Raw genomic sequence first — 16,319 nt, 5'->3', positions numbered from 1 at the left:
ATGCTTGATCACAATCACATGTCCCTGGCTGTGTCCTAAATGGCACCCTATTCCCTATACACTACTTTGACCAGAGCCCTATGGACCCTTCTATATACTGCACTACTGAAGTTGTGCTTTATATAGGGAATAGGGTGCCATTTGGGACTCAAAGCCTAGCAACACTACCCTTGTTATCATTATTTCAAATTCAAACGAATGTTAACCTTGGTTGTCTCCCTCTGTCTCTCTCTCCCAGACCATGTCCAGAATGAGGAGAACTATGCCCAGGCTCTAGATAAGTTTGGCAGCAATTTCATCAGCAGAGACAACCCTGACCTGGGAACAGCCTTCGTCAAGTTCTCCACCCTGACCAAGGAGCTGTCGACCCTGCTCAAGAACCTGGTGAGACACAGGACTTTTTTCCAGTTCAGTTACTCATGGCTGGTAATGCTCAGAATGTCCACCATTTAATTGACAAAGAGGTGACAGAGCAAACACCTTCACATGAGGGTTTCCCATCTTGGGATGCACTTGACTTGGGTACAGATGTCCTATCTTAATTTGATCACTCTGTTGTCTCAGATAATTTTTCCTGCGCAGCAAGGAAGTGTATTCGAGGTTTAAAAAGGCTTCTGAAGTTTGTAATTTCCACTTTAAAATGTCAGATTTAAGGGCCTGCCGGGTGCACAGTGGTCTGGGGCACTGCATCGCAGTGCTAGCTGTGCCACCAGAGACTCTGGGTTCGAGCCCAGGCTCTGTAGCAGCCGGCTGCGACCGGGAGGTCCGTGGGGCGACGCAAAACTGGCCTAGCGTCGTCCGGGTTAGGGAGGGTTTGACCGGTAGGGATATCCTTGTCTCATCGCACACTAGCGACTCCTGTGGCGGGCCAGGTGCAGTGCATGCTAACCAGGTCGCCAGGTGCTTCCTCTGACACATTGGTGCGGCTGGTTGGGTTGAGAAGTGTTAAGAAGCAGTGCGGCTTGGTTGGGTTGTGTTTCGGAGGACGCATGGCTTTCGACCTTCGTCTCTCCCGAGCCCGTACGGGAGTTGTAGCGAGGAGACAAGATAGTAACTACTAACAATTGGATACCACGAAAAAGGGGTAAAATTCGATTCAGTCAGATTTATCTTAACAAAAATGTGTCAACCACTATGAAAATGTACATGTATTTATAATCAACACAATAATTCACATTTCTTGTAATTCTGCAGAATTATTTTCCTGCTGTGAGAAACTGGTCAAATTACAAATGCACACCTGTGTGTGTGTCTGTGCGTGTGTGTGTGCGTACACATGATAGTGCTCTACGTTATACCGAAACTTTTACTAGATCATGAGAGACAGGGAGAGGTTCAGAATCTGTGTTTACTTTCAGTACTTCTGTCAAATGTGTCGCACATCTGATATGGATTGAGAGGATCGAGTCTGTCTAGTATTTTGTCTGAATCTTTTCAAGAGGGCAATAAGTAGTAAGCTAGCCAGGCTACACTGACACAGAGCAAGCCACTTTTTAGAAGCAAGCGAGAGAGAGAAAATGCAGACAGCATGGATTTTTCAAACCAAAACATCATACCTCCACACCTGCAGCTTGTTGACAAAACTGTCTCCAGAAGCAAACTTTGGAATACTTTGCTTACAGAGCAGATGATGAGGGCCAGCCCACTGAAACAACTATGCAAAAGGTGTTACAAAGCAGTGTGCTTTGCAAAGGAGATTTACTTCCAAAATAACATAAAAAATTATTTTACACATGACATTTGCATTGTAGCCTAACGTTATTCTTCTAGCAAATACATTTGAATAATGTTTTTGTAACAATGGCATGAGCATGCAGTATATTCAGCATGACATTCATGTGAGCATTATAATTAGGATTACAACCCAAAAGTAATGCAAAATGAACTCATAACTTAGCTATGACAGCAATATATTTAGACTACTTTGCATATATCTATTTAGACTTTCTTTCAAGCTTAACATCCTTATCATTTATCGCCCTCCAGGTTCCCTCGGAGAGTTCATCAATGAGCTTGATGCCTTGATAAGCTCCTTTCCTGAGGATGGCTCACCTCTCACAGTTCTGGGCGACTTTAACCTCCCCACGTCTACCTTTGACTCATTCCTCTCTGCCTCCTTCTTTCCACTCCTCTCCTCTTTTGACCTCACCCTCTCACCTTCCCCCTCTACTCACAAGGCAGGCAATACGCTCGACCTCATCTTTACTAGATGCTGTTCTTCCACTAACCTCACTGCAACTCCCCTCCAAGTCTCCGACCACTACCTTGTATCCTTTTCCCTCTTGCTCTCATCCAACACTTCCCACACTGCCCCTACTCGGATGGTATCGCGCCTTCCCAATCTTCGCTCTCTCTCCCCGCTACTCTCTCCTCTTCCATCCTATCATCTCTTCCCTCTGCTCAAACCTTCTCCAACCTATCTCCTGATTCTGCCTCCTCAACCCTCCTCTCCTCCCTTTCTGCATCCCTTGATTCTCTATGTCCCCTATCCTCCAGGCCGGCTCGGTCCTCCCCTCCTGCTCCGTGGCTCGACGACTCATTGCGAGCTCACAGAACAGGGCTCGGGCAGCCGAGCGGAAATGGAGGAAAACTCGCCTCCCTGCGGACCTGGCATCCTTTCACTCCCTCCTCTCTACATTTTCCTCTTCTGTCTCTGCTGCTAAAGCCACTTTCTACCACTCTAAAGTCCAAGCATCTGCCTCTAACCCTAGGAAGCTCTTTGCCACCTTCTCCTCCCTCCTGAATCCTCCTCCCCCTCCCCCCTTCCTCCCTCTCTGCAGATGACTTCGTCAACCATTTTGAAAAGAAGGTCGACGACATCCGATCCTCGTTTGCTAAGTCAAACGACACCGCTGGTTCTGCTCACACTGCCCTACCCTGTGCTCTGACCTCTTTCTCCCTCTCTCTCCAGATGAAATCTCGCGTCTTGTGACGGCCGGCCGCCCAACAACCTGCCCGCTTGACCCTATTCCCTCCTCTCTTCTCCAGACCATTTCCGGAGACCTTCTCCCTTACCTCACCTCGCTCATCAACTCATCCCTGACCGCTGGCTACGTCCCTTCTGTCTTCAAGAGAGCGAGAGTTGCACCCCTTCTGAAAAAACCTACACTCGATCCCTCCGATGTCAACAACTACAGACCAGTATCCCTTCTTTCTTTTCTCTCCAAAACTCTTGAACGTGCCGTCCTTGGCCAGCTCTCCCGCTATCTCTCTCAGAATGACCTTCTTGATCCAAATCAGTCAGGTTTCAAGACTAGTCATTCAACTGAGACTGCTCTTCTCTGTATCACGGAGGCCCTCCGCACTGCTAAAGCTAACTCTCTCTCCTCTGCTCTCATCCTTCTAGACCTATCGGCTGCCTTCGATACTGTGAACCATCAGATCCTCCTCTCCACCCTCTCCGAGTTGGGCATCTCCGGCGCGGCCCACGCTTGGATTGCGTCCTACCTGACAGGTCGCTCCTACCAGGTGGCGTGGCGAGAATCTGTCTCCTCACCACGCGCTCTCACCACTGGCGTCCCCCAAGGCTCTGTTCTAGGCCCTCTCCTATTCTCGCTATACACCAAGTCACTTGGCTCTGTCATAACCTCACATGGTCTCTCCTATCATTGCTATGCAGACGACACACAATTAATCTTCTCCTTTCCCCCTTCTGATGACCAGGTGGCGAATCGCATCTCTGCATGTCTGGCAGACATATCAGTGTGGATGACGGATCACCACCTCAAACTGAACCTCGGCGAGACGGAGCTGCTCTTCCTCCCGGGGAAGGCCTGCCCGTTCCATGATCTCGCCATCACGGTTGACAACTCCATTGTGTCCTCCTCCCAGAGCGCTAAGAACCTTGGCGTGATCCTGGACAACACCCTGTCGTTCTCAACTAACATCAAGGCGGTGGCCCGTTCTTGTAGGTTCATGCTCTACAACATCCGCAGAGTACGACCCTGCCTCACACAGGAAGCAGCGCAGGTCCTAATCCAGGCACTTGTCATCTCCCGTCTGGATTACTGCAACTCGCTGTTGGCTGGGCTCCCTGCCTGTGCCATTAAACCCCTACAACTCATCCAGAACGCCGCAGCCCGTCTGGTGTTCAACCTTCCCAAGTTCTCTCACGTCACCCCGCTCCTCCGCTCTCTCCACTGGCTTCCAGTTGAAGCTCGCATCCGCTACAAGACCATGGTGCTTGCCTACGGAGCTGTGAGGGGAACGGCACCTCAGTACCTCCAGGCTCTGATCAGGCCCTACACCCAAACAAGGGCACTGCGTTCATCCACCTCTGGCCTGCTCGCCTCCCTACCACTGAGGAAGTACAGTTCCCGCGCAGCCCAGTCAAAACTGTTCGCTGCTCTGGCCCCCCAATGGTGGAACAAACTCCCTCACGATGCCAGGACAGCGGAGTCAATCACCACCTTCCGGAGACACCTGAAACCCCACCTCTTTCAGGAATACCTAGGATAGGATAAAGTAATCCTTCTCACCCCCCCCTCCCTTAAAAGATTTAGATGCACTATTGTAAAGTGGCTGTTCCACTGGATGTCTTAAGGTGAACGCACCAATTTGTAAGTCGCTCTGGATAAGAGCGTCTGCTAAATGACTTAAATGTAAATGTAAATGTAGACTACTTTTTAGACTACTAGCAGCAGCCCAGCCAGCCCTTGGGTCATCACTAGTTACCGCAGCCACAAAGTCATAATTTCTACAATTTATCTTCTTAAAAAAAAAAAATTTTTTATTTATTTATTTCACCTTTATTTAACCAGGTAGGCTAGTTGAGAACAAGTTCTCATTTACAACTGCGACCTGGCCCAGATAAAGCATAGCAGTGTGAACAGACAACACAGAGTTACACATGGAGTAAACAATAAACAAGTCAATAACACAGTAGGAAAAAAAGAAAAAAGAAAAAGAGTATATACATTGTGTGCAAAGGGCATGAGGGGTAGGCGAATAATTACAATTTAGCAGATTAACACTGGAGTGATAAATGATCAGATGATCATGCGCAGGTAGAGATACTGGTGTGCAAAAGAGCAGAAAAGTAAATAAATAAAAACAGTGTGGGGATGAGGTAGGTAAATTGGGTGGGCTATTACAATCTGATTTGAAACCTAAACCTAACCTCAACCACACTGCTAAATGTATGCCTAACCCTAACCTTAAATGAAAACCCAAAAGCACATTTTTGTTTTCATTTTGAATTTGTGGCTGTGGTAACTGGTGACACCCCAGGGATAGTTATTAAAATCTTTGACCCAGCCCTGGGTGGAGCGTTGCACCCTGGGAGTTGAAATGCACTCTGGGAATCGTAGTAGGCTGTGTAAAATATATTGTATTTCAATGAAATGAGCTTCAAAGGTTTTTTAATGTCGTTTGGAACAACATTATTAATTTAACACCTTAAATTATTTAGCTGTATTGAATAGTGAATAATAGGTCTAATGAATGTAATTTGACCCAATATTATGGCCATAGATGAGCAAATTAACCCTGATATGTATCAAGTAACAAATCTATACATTTTTAGATGTAATTATAAAATGACATCTAAACTAAGAGTCTCAGATATGGTTTCGCATAAGGCAAATTGTAGATATTCAAGATATGGTATTATTTTTTTTAAAATGAATATAGAATAGAAGTTCTATTTGTTATTTCAGTTGTTCTACCATTTTTCAACATATTGTTCAATGTTTGGTATCTGTATCGAAGTCAAAATTCTGGTATCGTGACAACAATAACGCACAAACGACCGAGCATGTACAGTTGAAGTCGGAAGTTTAGATACACTTCAATTCATGTCATTAAAACTTTTTTCAACCACTCCACAAATTTCTTTTTCACAAACTATAGTTTTGGCAAGTCGGTTAGGACATCTACTTCGTGTATGACACAAGTAATATTTCCAACAATTGTTTACAGACAGATTATTTCATTATAATTCACTGTATCACAATTCCAGTGGGTCAGAAGTTTACATACACTTAGTTGACTGTGCCTTAGAAAACAGCTTTAAAAATTCCAGAAAATGATGTAACAACAAAGTACTGAGTAAAGAGTCTGAATAATTATGTAAATATTTAAAAAACGTTTTTTTGCTTTGTCATTATGGGGTATTGTGTGTAGATTGATGAGGGCTGAAATAGTCTTTAATCAATTTTAGAATAAGACCGTAACGTAACAAAATGTGGAAAAAGTCAAGGGGTCTGAATACTTTACGAATGCACTGTAGTTGTCATTTGAGTGTTTATTGAATATATCCTTTTGATAAGTGCTCCCCAAGGGCTGGTGTCAGTGTGTACTACTATTGGTAAAGGTATTGATGTTGATAACTCCCTCACATGAACCTGTCATAGATTAATACATCACCATTGGTTATTGACGTTACTATTATTCTGGCGGACATTTTGCTCTCTCTTTCTCTCTCTCTCGCTCTCGCTCTCGCTCTCTTTCTCTATGTATGGAGTAAACTCTTCATATGCTGACACTAGTTTGTGGTATTTACCATCCATAAATAAGGGGCCTCTCTCTGGAGAGCAGAGTGAGAGGAAGGAGACCACCCTGTTGGTGAGTAGTGAGTAGTGGGGTTGAGCCCAGGTTTCAGGCCAGTCTAAGTAGTATCCATCCACTCCATAAAGTGACACCCCAAATGGCAATCAATTCCCTTTATAGTGCACTACTTTTGACCAGGGCCCTTAGAACCCCCATAGAGCTCTGGTCAAAAGTAGTGCACTATATAGGATATAGGGTGTCATTTGGGATGCAGAGAGACAGACCATGGCCAACTCTAATTGTAGAGCAGCAGCCAATAAGTAGGTGATTGATTTAGACATTGGGTCTTTGCAACGGAGGCACTTAAGCAACACATTAGTGGCCATTAAGTGTTGTTTGTTTCCCGGACCGGAAGGGAGTTGGCACTGACCATCACAGGCCTAAATGGAATAAATGCTCAGGAATATTGACCTGCATTGATCAATGTGGTTACAGCGCTGTAAGCAAATGGTAGTCAAATTGTGTTTGCTGATTCCTAAATAGCTTAGCACACTTTTTAAGAGTCTAAAATGTTGTTGCTGGTTCCTAAATAGCCAAGATTGAGTTCACCCCTAGACTGAAGATAATAATGTCAAGGTTTCTTCGGGCCGTCACAAGTATTTGTTGATGTACTCCAGATGAAAGCTGAAAGAGTAGATGCCTGACTCTTGCCCTGGTGACCGAGTTACTGAACAACTCTCTCTCTCTCTCTCTCTCGCTCTATCTTTCTCATCCTAACCCCTTTCTCTCTCTCTCTCTCTTTCTCTTTCTCTCTCTCTCCCTCTCTCTCTCTCTCTTTCTCTTTCTCATCCTAACCCCTTTCTCTCTCTCTCTCTCTCTCTCTCTCCCCTTCTCCCTCCCTCTCTCTCCAGCTCCAGAGCCTGAGCCATAATGTGATGTTCACCCTGGACTCGCTGTTGAAGGGGGACCTGAAAGGCGTGAAAGGGGTAAAGATTTACAATAAAGACCCTCCTTTCCTTGCTCTCTCCCTCACTCGCGCTCTCTTTCTCTGCCTTACCGCCTAGGGGAGGACCTAGCACTGGAGGCCACTCAGTAGAGCCCACTTAGCAGCTCTGTCGATTCATGTGTATGTTAGTAGTGGCTGTTCCTGCATCATAGCTTGTTCTTCTTCATCTTCTTTTTAAATAGTGAGCCAATTTGTTTTCAGCACTTTTTTATTTCGATGACTGATCATGACTCTCTCTTGTCACAGACATACACTGAGTATACAGAACATTAAGAACACCTGCTCTTTCCATGACATAGACTGACCAGGTGAATCCAGGTGAAAGCTATGGTCCCTTACTGATGTCACTAGTTAAATCCACTTCAATCAGTGTAGATGAAGGGGAGGAGACAGGTTAAAGATGGATTTCTAAGCCTCGAGGCAATTGAGACATGGATTGTTCAGAGGCTCAAACAAAAATATTTAAGTGTCTTTGAACTGGATATGTTAGTAGGTGCCAGGCGCACCGGTTTGTCTCAAGACATGCAAAGCTGCTGAAGAACTGCAACGCTGCTGGGTTTTTCGCACTCAACCGTTTTCCATGGACATCCAGCCAATTTGACACAACTGTTGGAAGCATTGGAGTCAACGTGGGCCAGCATCCCTGTGGAACACTTTCAACATCTTGAGTCCATGCCCGACAAATTGAGGCTGTTGTCAATATTAAGAAGGAGCTCCTAATGTTTAGTACACTCAATGTATATGTTGAGATATATGTTTGGAACATGGAATCGCAGTAAAATCACAGTATTGAATCACATTATTGAATCGCAACACATATCGAATTGTGTTAATCGCAATACATACCATATCGGCATCTAAGTATCATGATAATAACTCATCATGAGGTCCCTGGCAATTCCCAGCCCTAGTGTGGTGCGTGTGCCCGTGCGTGTGTGTTTTAGAGAGACAGAGTGGGTGTGTGTGAGAGTGTGCTTGCATTTGAGAGAGAGAAAGAGAGAGAAGTGGAGAAGGGGGAAGGGGGGGGGGGGACTAGTGGGCCTGACTGTTTAAAAGATCACACTGTAAATCTTTGCGTAAACAGTGTCCCTGTGTTGTGCCTGAAGGCGAGCGCCACGAATAAAGGGGTCATGAACCCGTGAGGTTTGGAAACATGGCGTGGTAGTGGGTTTCCAAAACATAAATTGTGAGGATGAGGCCTTGGCTCCTTGGCTGCAGTGGCGGTGTCGGCCTGTGTTGGAGAGAGTTAGCACTGCACTGTGGGATTCCAGATTGACCTCATTACTGCTGTTTACTCATACTCTGTCCTATTTCTTTCAGGACATAAAGAAGCCCTTTGACAAGGCCTGGAAGGATTATGAAGCTAAATTGTAAGTGTGTTAATAATAAATGTCTACATTAGGGATTAACATTGGTAAACGGGATCCCGGAGAGGGAATACTCTTCACATTTCCCGAAAAAATGTAATGACAAGACCCGGGAAATAAACAAAAAAATCCCCCAATGTCGCACTAATGCAATTCCACAACATACAAAATATGCACGGAAGCAGGGAAGCAGATAAAAAAATAAAATAGCACATAATTCAAAAAAGGTTGTCGCGTGGTAGCCTTTAGCCTAGCATATTTACTTCATACGAAGTCGCCATTCATTCAAAGCACACGCATAATTGACACCGACGGGCTGCACATGCGACCAGAATGCAGTTAATAAACCCTATTGGGAAACCCCTGCAGTAATAGCCTATAAAATAACGTGTGCCTCTTTGAGCTGTCACTGTGAGTCTTTAGATGGTCACACATCCTGCCCTAGAGCCTAGGTTATTTTCCTATCAAGTATCAATCCCACTGAAACCCCAAATCCTGACTCCTGTTTTGCATGAACATTTGTAACTTTATTCCGTAATCCATAGGTTGCAATGCATTATCAAAGCATGTCTCTCGCCTATGCACACCAAAATACCGCCTCTATAACATTTCCCCCGCTTCTCTGCGCTGTAGGCCTACTTGGTTCCCATGTGAGAGCATCGGTAGAGAATGTGTGATCAACAAATGGTATGAGAGTAGATAGGGTCTGTTCTTGTTAAGATACCATTTACTTTTTTTCTCCTTTTTTTTTCTCCCTACTGTATTATTGACAGTGTTATTTGTTTATTCCATCTGTAACTCTGTGTTGTTGTATGTGTCGAATTGCTATGCTTTATCCTGGCCAGGTTGCAGTTGTAAATGAGAACTTGTTCTCAACTAGCCTACCTGGTTAAATAAAGGTGAAATATATATTTTTTAAATTAATACTATTTCCACTCTCTTCTGCCAGTTATTCATGAGCTGATCTGCTATCTGTATAATCATCAGCTATATAGATTTGGCCAAATATAGGAGATATTCTTTCATTCGTTGAAGGAGGTTATCTAGGAAGCTTAGCAACTTTGGTCGTTTAACTGCCGTGACAAAGTTTGTCTGAATCGACAACGCTATACTCGGGGTGCATCCTGAGCGCGTTCTGTGTCGAGATAGCCTACTGCCGAACTGCACTGAATTGAGGAACGTGAAAACACTCTGAATTTATGGACGCCCTGTTCCGCAAATTCACACCGTCATTGGCGATCAAGATAGTTACTTACTATCGTTATCAGTTTTACTTGCTCTGAAATCTTTACATTGTGGCGCAGCCAAGCCGACAAGGTGGTGCAGTACCCCTCTTATTTGGAGAGAACTCTGGAATAGTGACCATATCTTGGTTTTAAACTATTTAAATGGAGACTTCTGATTTTTGCTAAATTTCCCAGGATTCACAAGATAAATATGAATTGTTACTGATATTGAAACTTGGTGGATTTTGTGGAAAATATTGATCCCGAGTGTAGATGTACATAGCTGTGTTGGGACACCTGGGGTTTGCACTATATATGGTTATGTCTGCGTACAGTTGTTTACGGTGTCATGACAATGTCAGAACGGATGGACTGTATATCACACAGAGCAACATGATCATTTAACTGGAATGTTCCACCCTGTGAAAACTCTACTTCTTGCCGGAGAATTCCATCTGATTTAAAGAGTTTACACGGTCGGTCGGTCTGTCTGTCTGTTGGTCTGTCTGCCTGCCTGGTTTCTCTAACACGGTCGGTCTGTCTGTCTGTCTGTTTAATTTCAGTACAAAGATCGAGAAGGAAAAGAGGGAGCATGCCAAGCAGCATGGGATGATTCGCACGGAGATAACAGGCGCGGAGATCGCTGAGGAGATGGAGAAGGAACGCCGTCTCTTCCAACTCCAGATGTGTGAGGTCAGTAGTGGACACTGGGCACAGACTAATGGGCACTGATTAGGCACAAACTGGGCACTGACTGAGATGTACAGTATGTAGTTTTCTGTAAACCAATGCTTGTGAGTGAGCTGTATCCCTCTAGAGCAGTGGTATTCAGAGTTGGGGTCGCAACCCCACTAAAATTGCAGTGGGGCCACCAAATATATATATATTGTACAGTGGGGCAAAAAAGTATTTAGTCAGCCACCAATTGTGCAAGTTCTCCCACTTAAAAAGATTATAGAGGCCTGTAATTTTCATCATAGGTACACTTCAACTATGACAGACAAAATGAGGAGAAAAAAATCCAGAAAATCACATTGTAGGATTTTTAATGAATTTATTTGCAAATTATGGTGGAAAATAAGTATTTGGTCAATAACAAAAGTTTATCTCAATACTTTGTTATACACGTGACCCACGTTAAATGGGGCCGAGGTTGCAATACCTACAGCTTCCACACGATGTCAACAGTCTTGTCATTTGCCTACGATTTGTTTCTTGGTCAAACGGACACAAGGCAGCGCAGTTCTTCCGGTCTCCGACCGGATATTTTGGTTGAGATTTACCCGGACATTATTTCCAGACGTACAGCTATAGAATATACATCGCCTCGTGATCAATTTGATCGCTTATTAACGTTTACTAATACCTAAAGTAGCATTACAAAAGTATTTCGAAGTGTTTTGTGAAAGTTTATCGTCGACTTTTTTAATTTAAAAAAATGACGTTACGTTATAAAACGCTATTTTTTTCCTTGATCACACAGTCTTCATAGATCGATATCTAGGCTATATATGGACCGATTTAATCGAAAAAAAGACCCAATAGTGATGTTTATGGGACATCTAGGAGTGCCAACAAAGAAGATGGTCAAAGGTAATGAATGTTTCATATTTTATTTGTGCGTTTTGTGTAGCGCGCGACTATGCTAATTATTTTGTTTACGTCCCCTGCGGGTCTTTTGGGGTGTTACATGCTATCAGATAATAGCTTCTCATGCTTTCGCCGAAAAGCATTTAAAAAATCTGACTTGTTGCCTGGATTCACAACGAGTGTAGCTTTAATTCAGTACCCTGCATGTGTATTTTAATGAACGTTTGAGTTTTAACGAGTGCTATTAGCATTTAGCGTAGCGCATTTGCATTTCCAGATGTCTAGATGGGACGCCTGCGTGTCAGGTAGGAGCAAGAGGTTAAGCCTAGCATTCAGCAGGCAACATTTTCACAAAAACAAGAAAAGCATTCAAATAAAATCATTTACCTTTGAAGAACTTCGGATGTTTTCAATGAGGAGACTCTCAGTTAGATAGCAAATGTTCAGTTTTTCCAAAAAGATTATTTGTGTAGGAGAAATTGCTCCGTTTTGTTCATCACGTTTGGCTGAGAAAAAAGAAAGAAAATTCAGTCATCAAAACGCCAAACTTTTTTCCAAATTAACTCCATAATATCGACAGAAACATGGCAAATGTTGTTTAGAATAAATCCTCAAGGTGTTTTTCACATATCTATTCGATGATAAGTAATTCGTGGCAGTTTTGTTTCTCCTCTGAATCACACGGGAAAATACATGCAGCTGGAGATTACGCACCAATTTCGACGGAGGACACCAGGCGGACACCTGGTAAATGTAGTCTCTTATGGTCAATCTTCCAATGATATGCCTACAAATACGTCACAATGCTGCAGACACCTTGGGGAAACGACAGAAAGTGTAGGCTCGTTCCTGGCGCATTCACAGCCATATAAGGAGACATTGGAACACAGCGCCTCAAAAATCTGGCTCACTTCCTGTTTGAAGTTTCATCTTGGTTTCGCCTGTAGCATTAGTTCTGTGGCACTCACAGACAATATCTTTGCAGTTTTGGAAACGTCAGAGTGTTTTCTTTCCAAAGCTGTCAATTATATGCATAGTTGAGCATCTTTTTGTGACAAAATATCTTGTTTAAAATGGGAACGTTTTTTTAACCATAAATTAAAAGAGCGCCCCCTATATCCAAGAAGTTAACTTGGGTCAAACGTTTTGGGTAGCCTTCCACAAGCTTCCCACAATAAGTTGGGTGAATTTTGGCCCATTCCTCCTGACAGAGCTGGTGTAACTGAGTAAGGTTTGTAGGCCTCCTTGCTTGCACACGCCTTTTCAGGTCTGCCCACAAATGTTCTATAGGATTGAGGTCAGGGCTTTGTGATGTCCACTCCAATACCTTGACTTTGTTGTCTTTAAGCCATTTTCCCACTACTTTGGGAGTATGCTTGGGGTCATTGTCCATTTGGGAGACCCATTTGCAACCAAGTTTTAATTTCCTGACCAATGTCTTGAGATGTTGCTTCAATATATCCACATAATTTTCCTTCTCATGAAGCCATCTATTTTGTGAAGTGCACCAGTCCCTTTTGAGGCAAAGCACCCCCACAACATCTCTCTGCACAGACCATACAAACGCTCCACACCGCGTGGCCGCGGCCACTCTAATCTGGTGGTCCCAGCGCGCACGACCCACGTGGAGTTCCAGGTCTCCGGTAGCCTCTGGAACTGCCGATCTGCGGCCAACAAGGCAGAGTTCATCTCAGCCTATGCCTCCCTCCAGTCCCTCGACTTCTTGGCACTGACGGAAACATGGATCACCACAGATAACACTGCTACTCCTACTGCTCTCTCTTCGTCCGCCCACGTGTTCTCGCACACCCCGAGAGCTTCTGGTCAGCGGGGTGGTGGCACCGGGATCCTCATCTCTCCCAAGTGGTCATTCTCTCTTTCTCCCCTTACCCATCTGTCTATCGCCTCCTTTGAATTCCATGCTGTCACAGTTACCAGCCCTTTCAAGCTTAACATCCTTATCATTTATCGCCCTCCAGGTTCCCTCGGAGAGTTCATCAATGAGCTTGATGCCTTGATAAGCTCCTTTCCTGAGGACGGCTCACCTCTCACAGTTCTGGGCGACTTTAACCTCCCCACGTCTACCTTGACTCATTCCTCTCTGCCTCCTTCTTTCCACTCCTCTCCTCTTTTGACCTCACCCTCTCACCTTCCCCCTCTACTCACAAGGCAGGCAATACGCTCGACCTCATCTTTACTAGATGCTGTTCTTCCACTAACCTCACTGCAACTCCCCTCCAAGTCTCCGACCACTACCTTGTATCCTTTTCCCTCTTGCTCTCATCCAACACTTCCCACACTGCCCCTACTCGGATGGTATCGCGCCGTCCCAATCTTCGCGCTCTCTCCCCCGCTACTCTCTCCTCTTCCATCCTATCATCTCTTCCCTCTGCTCAAACCTTCTCCAACCTATCTCCTGATTATGCCTCCTCAACCCTCCTCTCCTCCCTTTCTGCATCCCTTGATTCTCTATGTCCCCTATCCTCCAGGCCGGCTCGGTCCTCCCTCCTGCTCCGTGGCTCGACGACTCATTGCGAGCTCACAGAACAGGGCTCCGGGCAGCCGAGCGGAAATGGAGGAAAACTCGCCTCCCTGCGGACCTGGCATCCTTTCACTCCCTCCTCTCTACATTTTCCTCTTCTGTCTCTGCTGCTAAAGCCACTTTCTACCACTCTAAATTCCAAGCATCTGCCTCTAACCCTAGGAAGCTCTTTGCCACCTTCTCCTCCCTCCTGAATCCTCCTCCCCCCCCCCTCCTCCCTCTCTGCAGATAACTTCGTCAACCATTTTGAAAAGAAGGTCGACGACATCCGATCCTCGTTTGCTAAGTCAAACGACACCGCTGGTTCTGCTCACACTGCCCTACCCTGTGCTCTGACCTCTTTCTCCCCTCTCTCCAGATGAAATCTCGCGTCTTGTGACGGCCGGCCGCCCAACAACCTGCCCGCTTGACCCTATTCCCTCCTCTCTTCTCCAGACCATTTCCGGAGACCTTCTCCCTTACCTCACCTCGCTCATCAACTCATCCCTGACCGCTGGCTACGTCCCTTCTGTCTTCAAGAGAGCGAGAGTTGCACCCCTTCTGAAAAACCTACACTCGATCCCTCCGATGTCAACAACTACAGACCAGTATCCCTTCTTTCTTTTCTCTCCAAAACTCTTGAACGTGCCGTCCTTGGCCAGCTCTCCCGCTATCTCTCTTAGAATGACCTTCTTGATCCAAATCAGTCAGGTTTCAAGACTAGTCATTCAACTGAGACTGCTCTTCTCTGTATCACGGAGGCCCTCCGCACTGCTAAAGCTAACTCTCTCTCCTCTGCTCTCATCCTTCTAGACCTATCGGCTGCCTTCGATACTGTGAACCATCAGATCCTCCTCTCCACCCTCTCCGAGTTGGGCATCTCCGGCGCGGCCCACGCTTGGATTGCGTCCTACCTGACAGGTCGCTCCTACCAGGTGGCGTGGCGAGAATCTGTCTCCTCACCACGCGCTCTCACCACTGGCGTCCCCAGGGCTCTGTTCTAGGCCCTCTCCTATTCTCGCTATACACCAAGTCACTTGGCTCTGTCATAACCTCACATGGTCTCTCCTATCATTGCTATGCAGACGACACACAATTAATCTTCTCCTTTCCCCCTTCTGATGACCAGGTGGCGAATCGCATCTCTGCATGTCTGGCAGACATATCAGTGTGGATGACGGATCACCACCTCAAGCTGAACCTCGGCAAGACGGAGCTGCTCTTCCTCCCGGGAAGGACTGCCCATTCCATGATCTCGCCATCACGGTTGACAACTCCATTGTGTCCTCCTCCCAGAGCGCTAAGAACCTTGGCGTGATCCTGGACAACACCCTGTCGTTCTCAACTAACATCAAGGCGGTGGCCCGTTCTTGTAGGTTCATGCTCTACAACATCCGCAGAGTACGACCCTGCCTCACACAGGAAGCAGCGCAGGTCCTAATCCAGGCACTTGTCATCTCCCGTCTGGATTACTGCAACTCGCTGTTGGCTGGGCACCCTGCCTGTGCCATTAAACCCCTACAACTCATCCAGAACGCCGCAGCCCGTCTGGTGTTCAACCTTCCCAAGTTCTCTCACGTCACCCCGCTCCTCCGCTCTCTCCACTGGCTTCCAGTTGAAGCTCGCATCCGCTACAAGACCATGGTGCTTGCCTACGGAGCTGTGAGGGGAACGGCACCTCAGTACCTCCAGGCTCTGATCAGGCCCTACACCCAAACAAGGGCACTGCGTTCATCCACCTCTGGCCTGCTCGCCTCCCTACCACTGAGGAAGTACAGTTCCCGCGCAGCCCAGTCAAAACTGTTCGCTGCTCTGGCCCCCCAATGGTGGAACAAACTCCCTCACGACGCCAGGACAGCGGAGTCAATCACCACCTTCCGGAGACACCTGAAACCCCACCTCTTTCAGGAATACCTAGGATAGGATAAAGTAATCCTTCTCACCCCCCTTAAAAGATTTAGATGCACTATTGTAAAGTGGCTGTTCCACTGGATGTCTTAAGGTGAACGCACCAATTTGTAAGTCGCTCTGGATAAGAGCGTCTGCTAAATGACTTAAATGTAAATGTAACATGATGCTGCCACCCCTGTGCTTCACGGTTGGGATGGTGTTCTTCGACT

At 45.8% G+C, this 16,319-nt stretch overlaps 1 protein-coding gene across 4 annotated transcripts in view; it reads left to right on the top strand.

Moving 5' to 3' along the window:
- Positions 1-16,319, top strand: part of LOC115105181 (arf-GAP with SH3 domain, ANK repeat and PH domain-containing protein 1-like) — a 77,112-nt gene that overhangs the window by 29,160 nt on the left and 31,633 nt on the right. For all 4 annotated transcript variants that reach the window (XM_065007156.1, XM_029626875.2, XM_065007155.1 and 1 more), the window contains 4 exons: positions 239-384; positions 7,401-7,475; positions 8,816-8,865; positions 10,652-10,781. In XM_065007156.1, the coding sequence (XP_064863228.1) occupies positions 239-384; positions 7,401-7,475; positions 8,816-8,865; positions 10,652-10,781 (401 nt within the window). The remainder of the gene's footprint in view (positions 1-238; positions 385-7,400; positions 7,476-8,815; positions 8,866-10,651; positions 10,782-16,319) is intronic.

The sequence above is a fragment of the Oncorhynchus nerka genome, linkage group LG22 (genome assembly GCF_034236695.1).
Source record: "Oncorhynchus nerka isolate Pitt River linkage group LG22, Oner_Uvic_2.0, whole genome shotgun sequence".
Classification (NCBI taxonomy): Eukaryota; Metazoa; Chordata; class Actinopteri; order Salmoniformes; family Salmonidae; genus Oncorhynchus; species Oncorhynchus nerka.
Note: the sequence above shows the minus strand (reverse complement) of the source record. Positions and strands in the feature narration are given on the sequence as shown.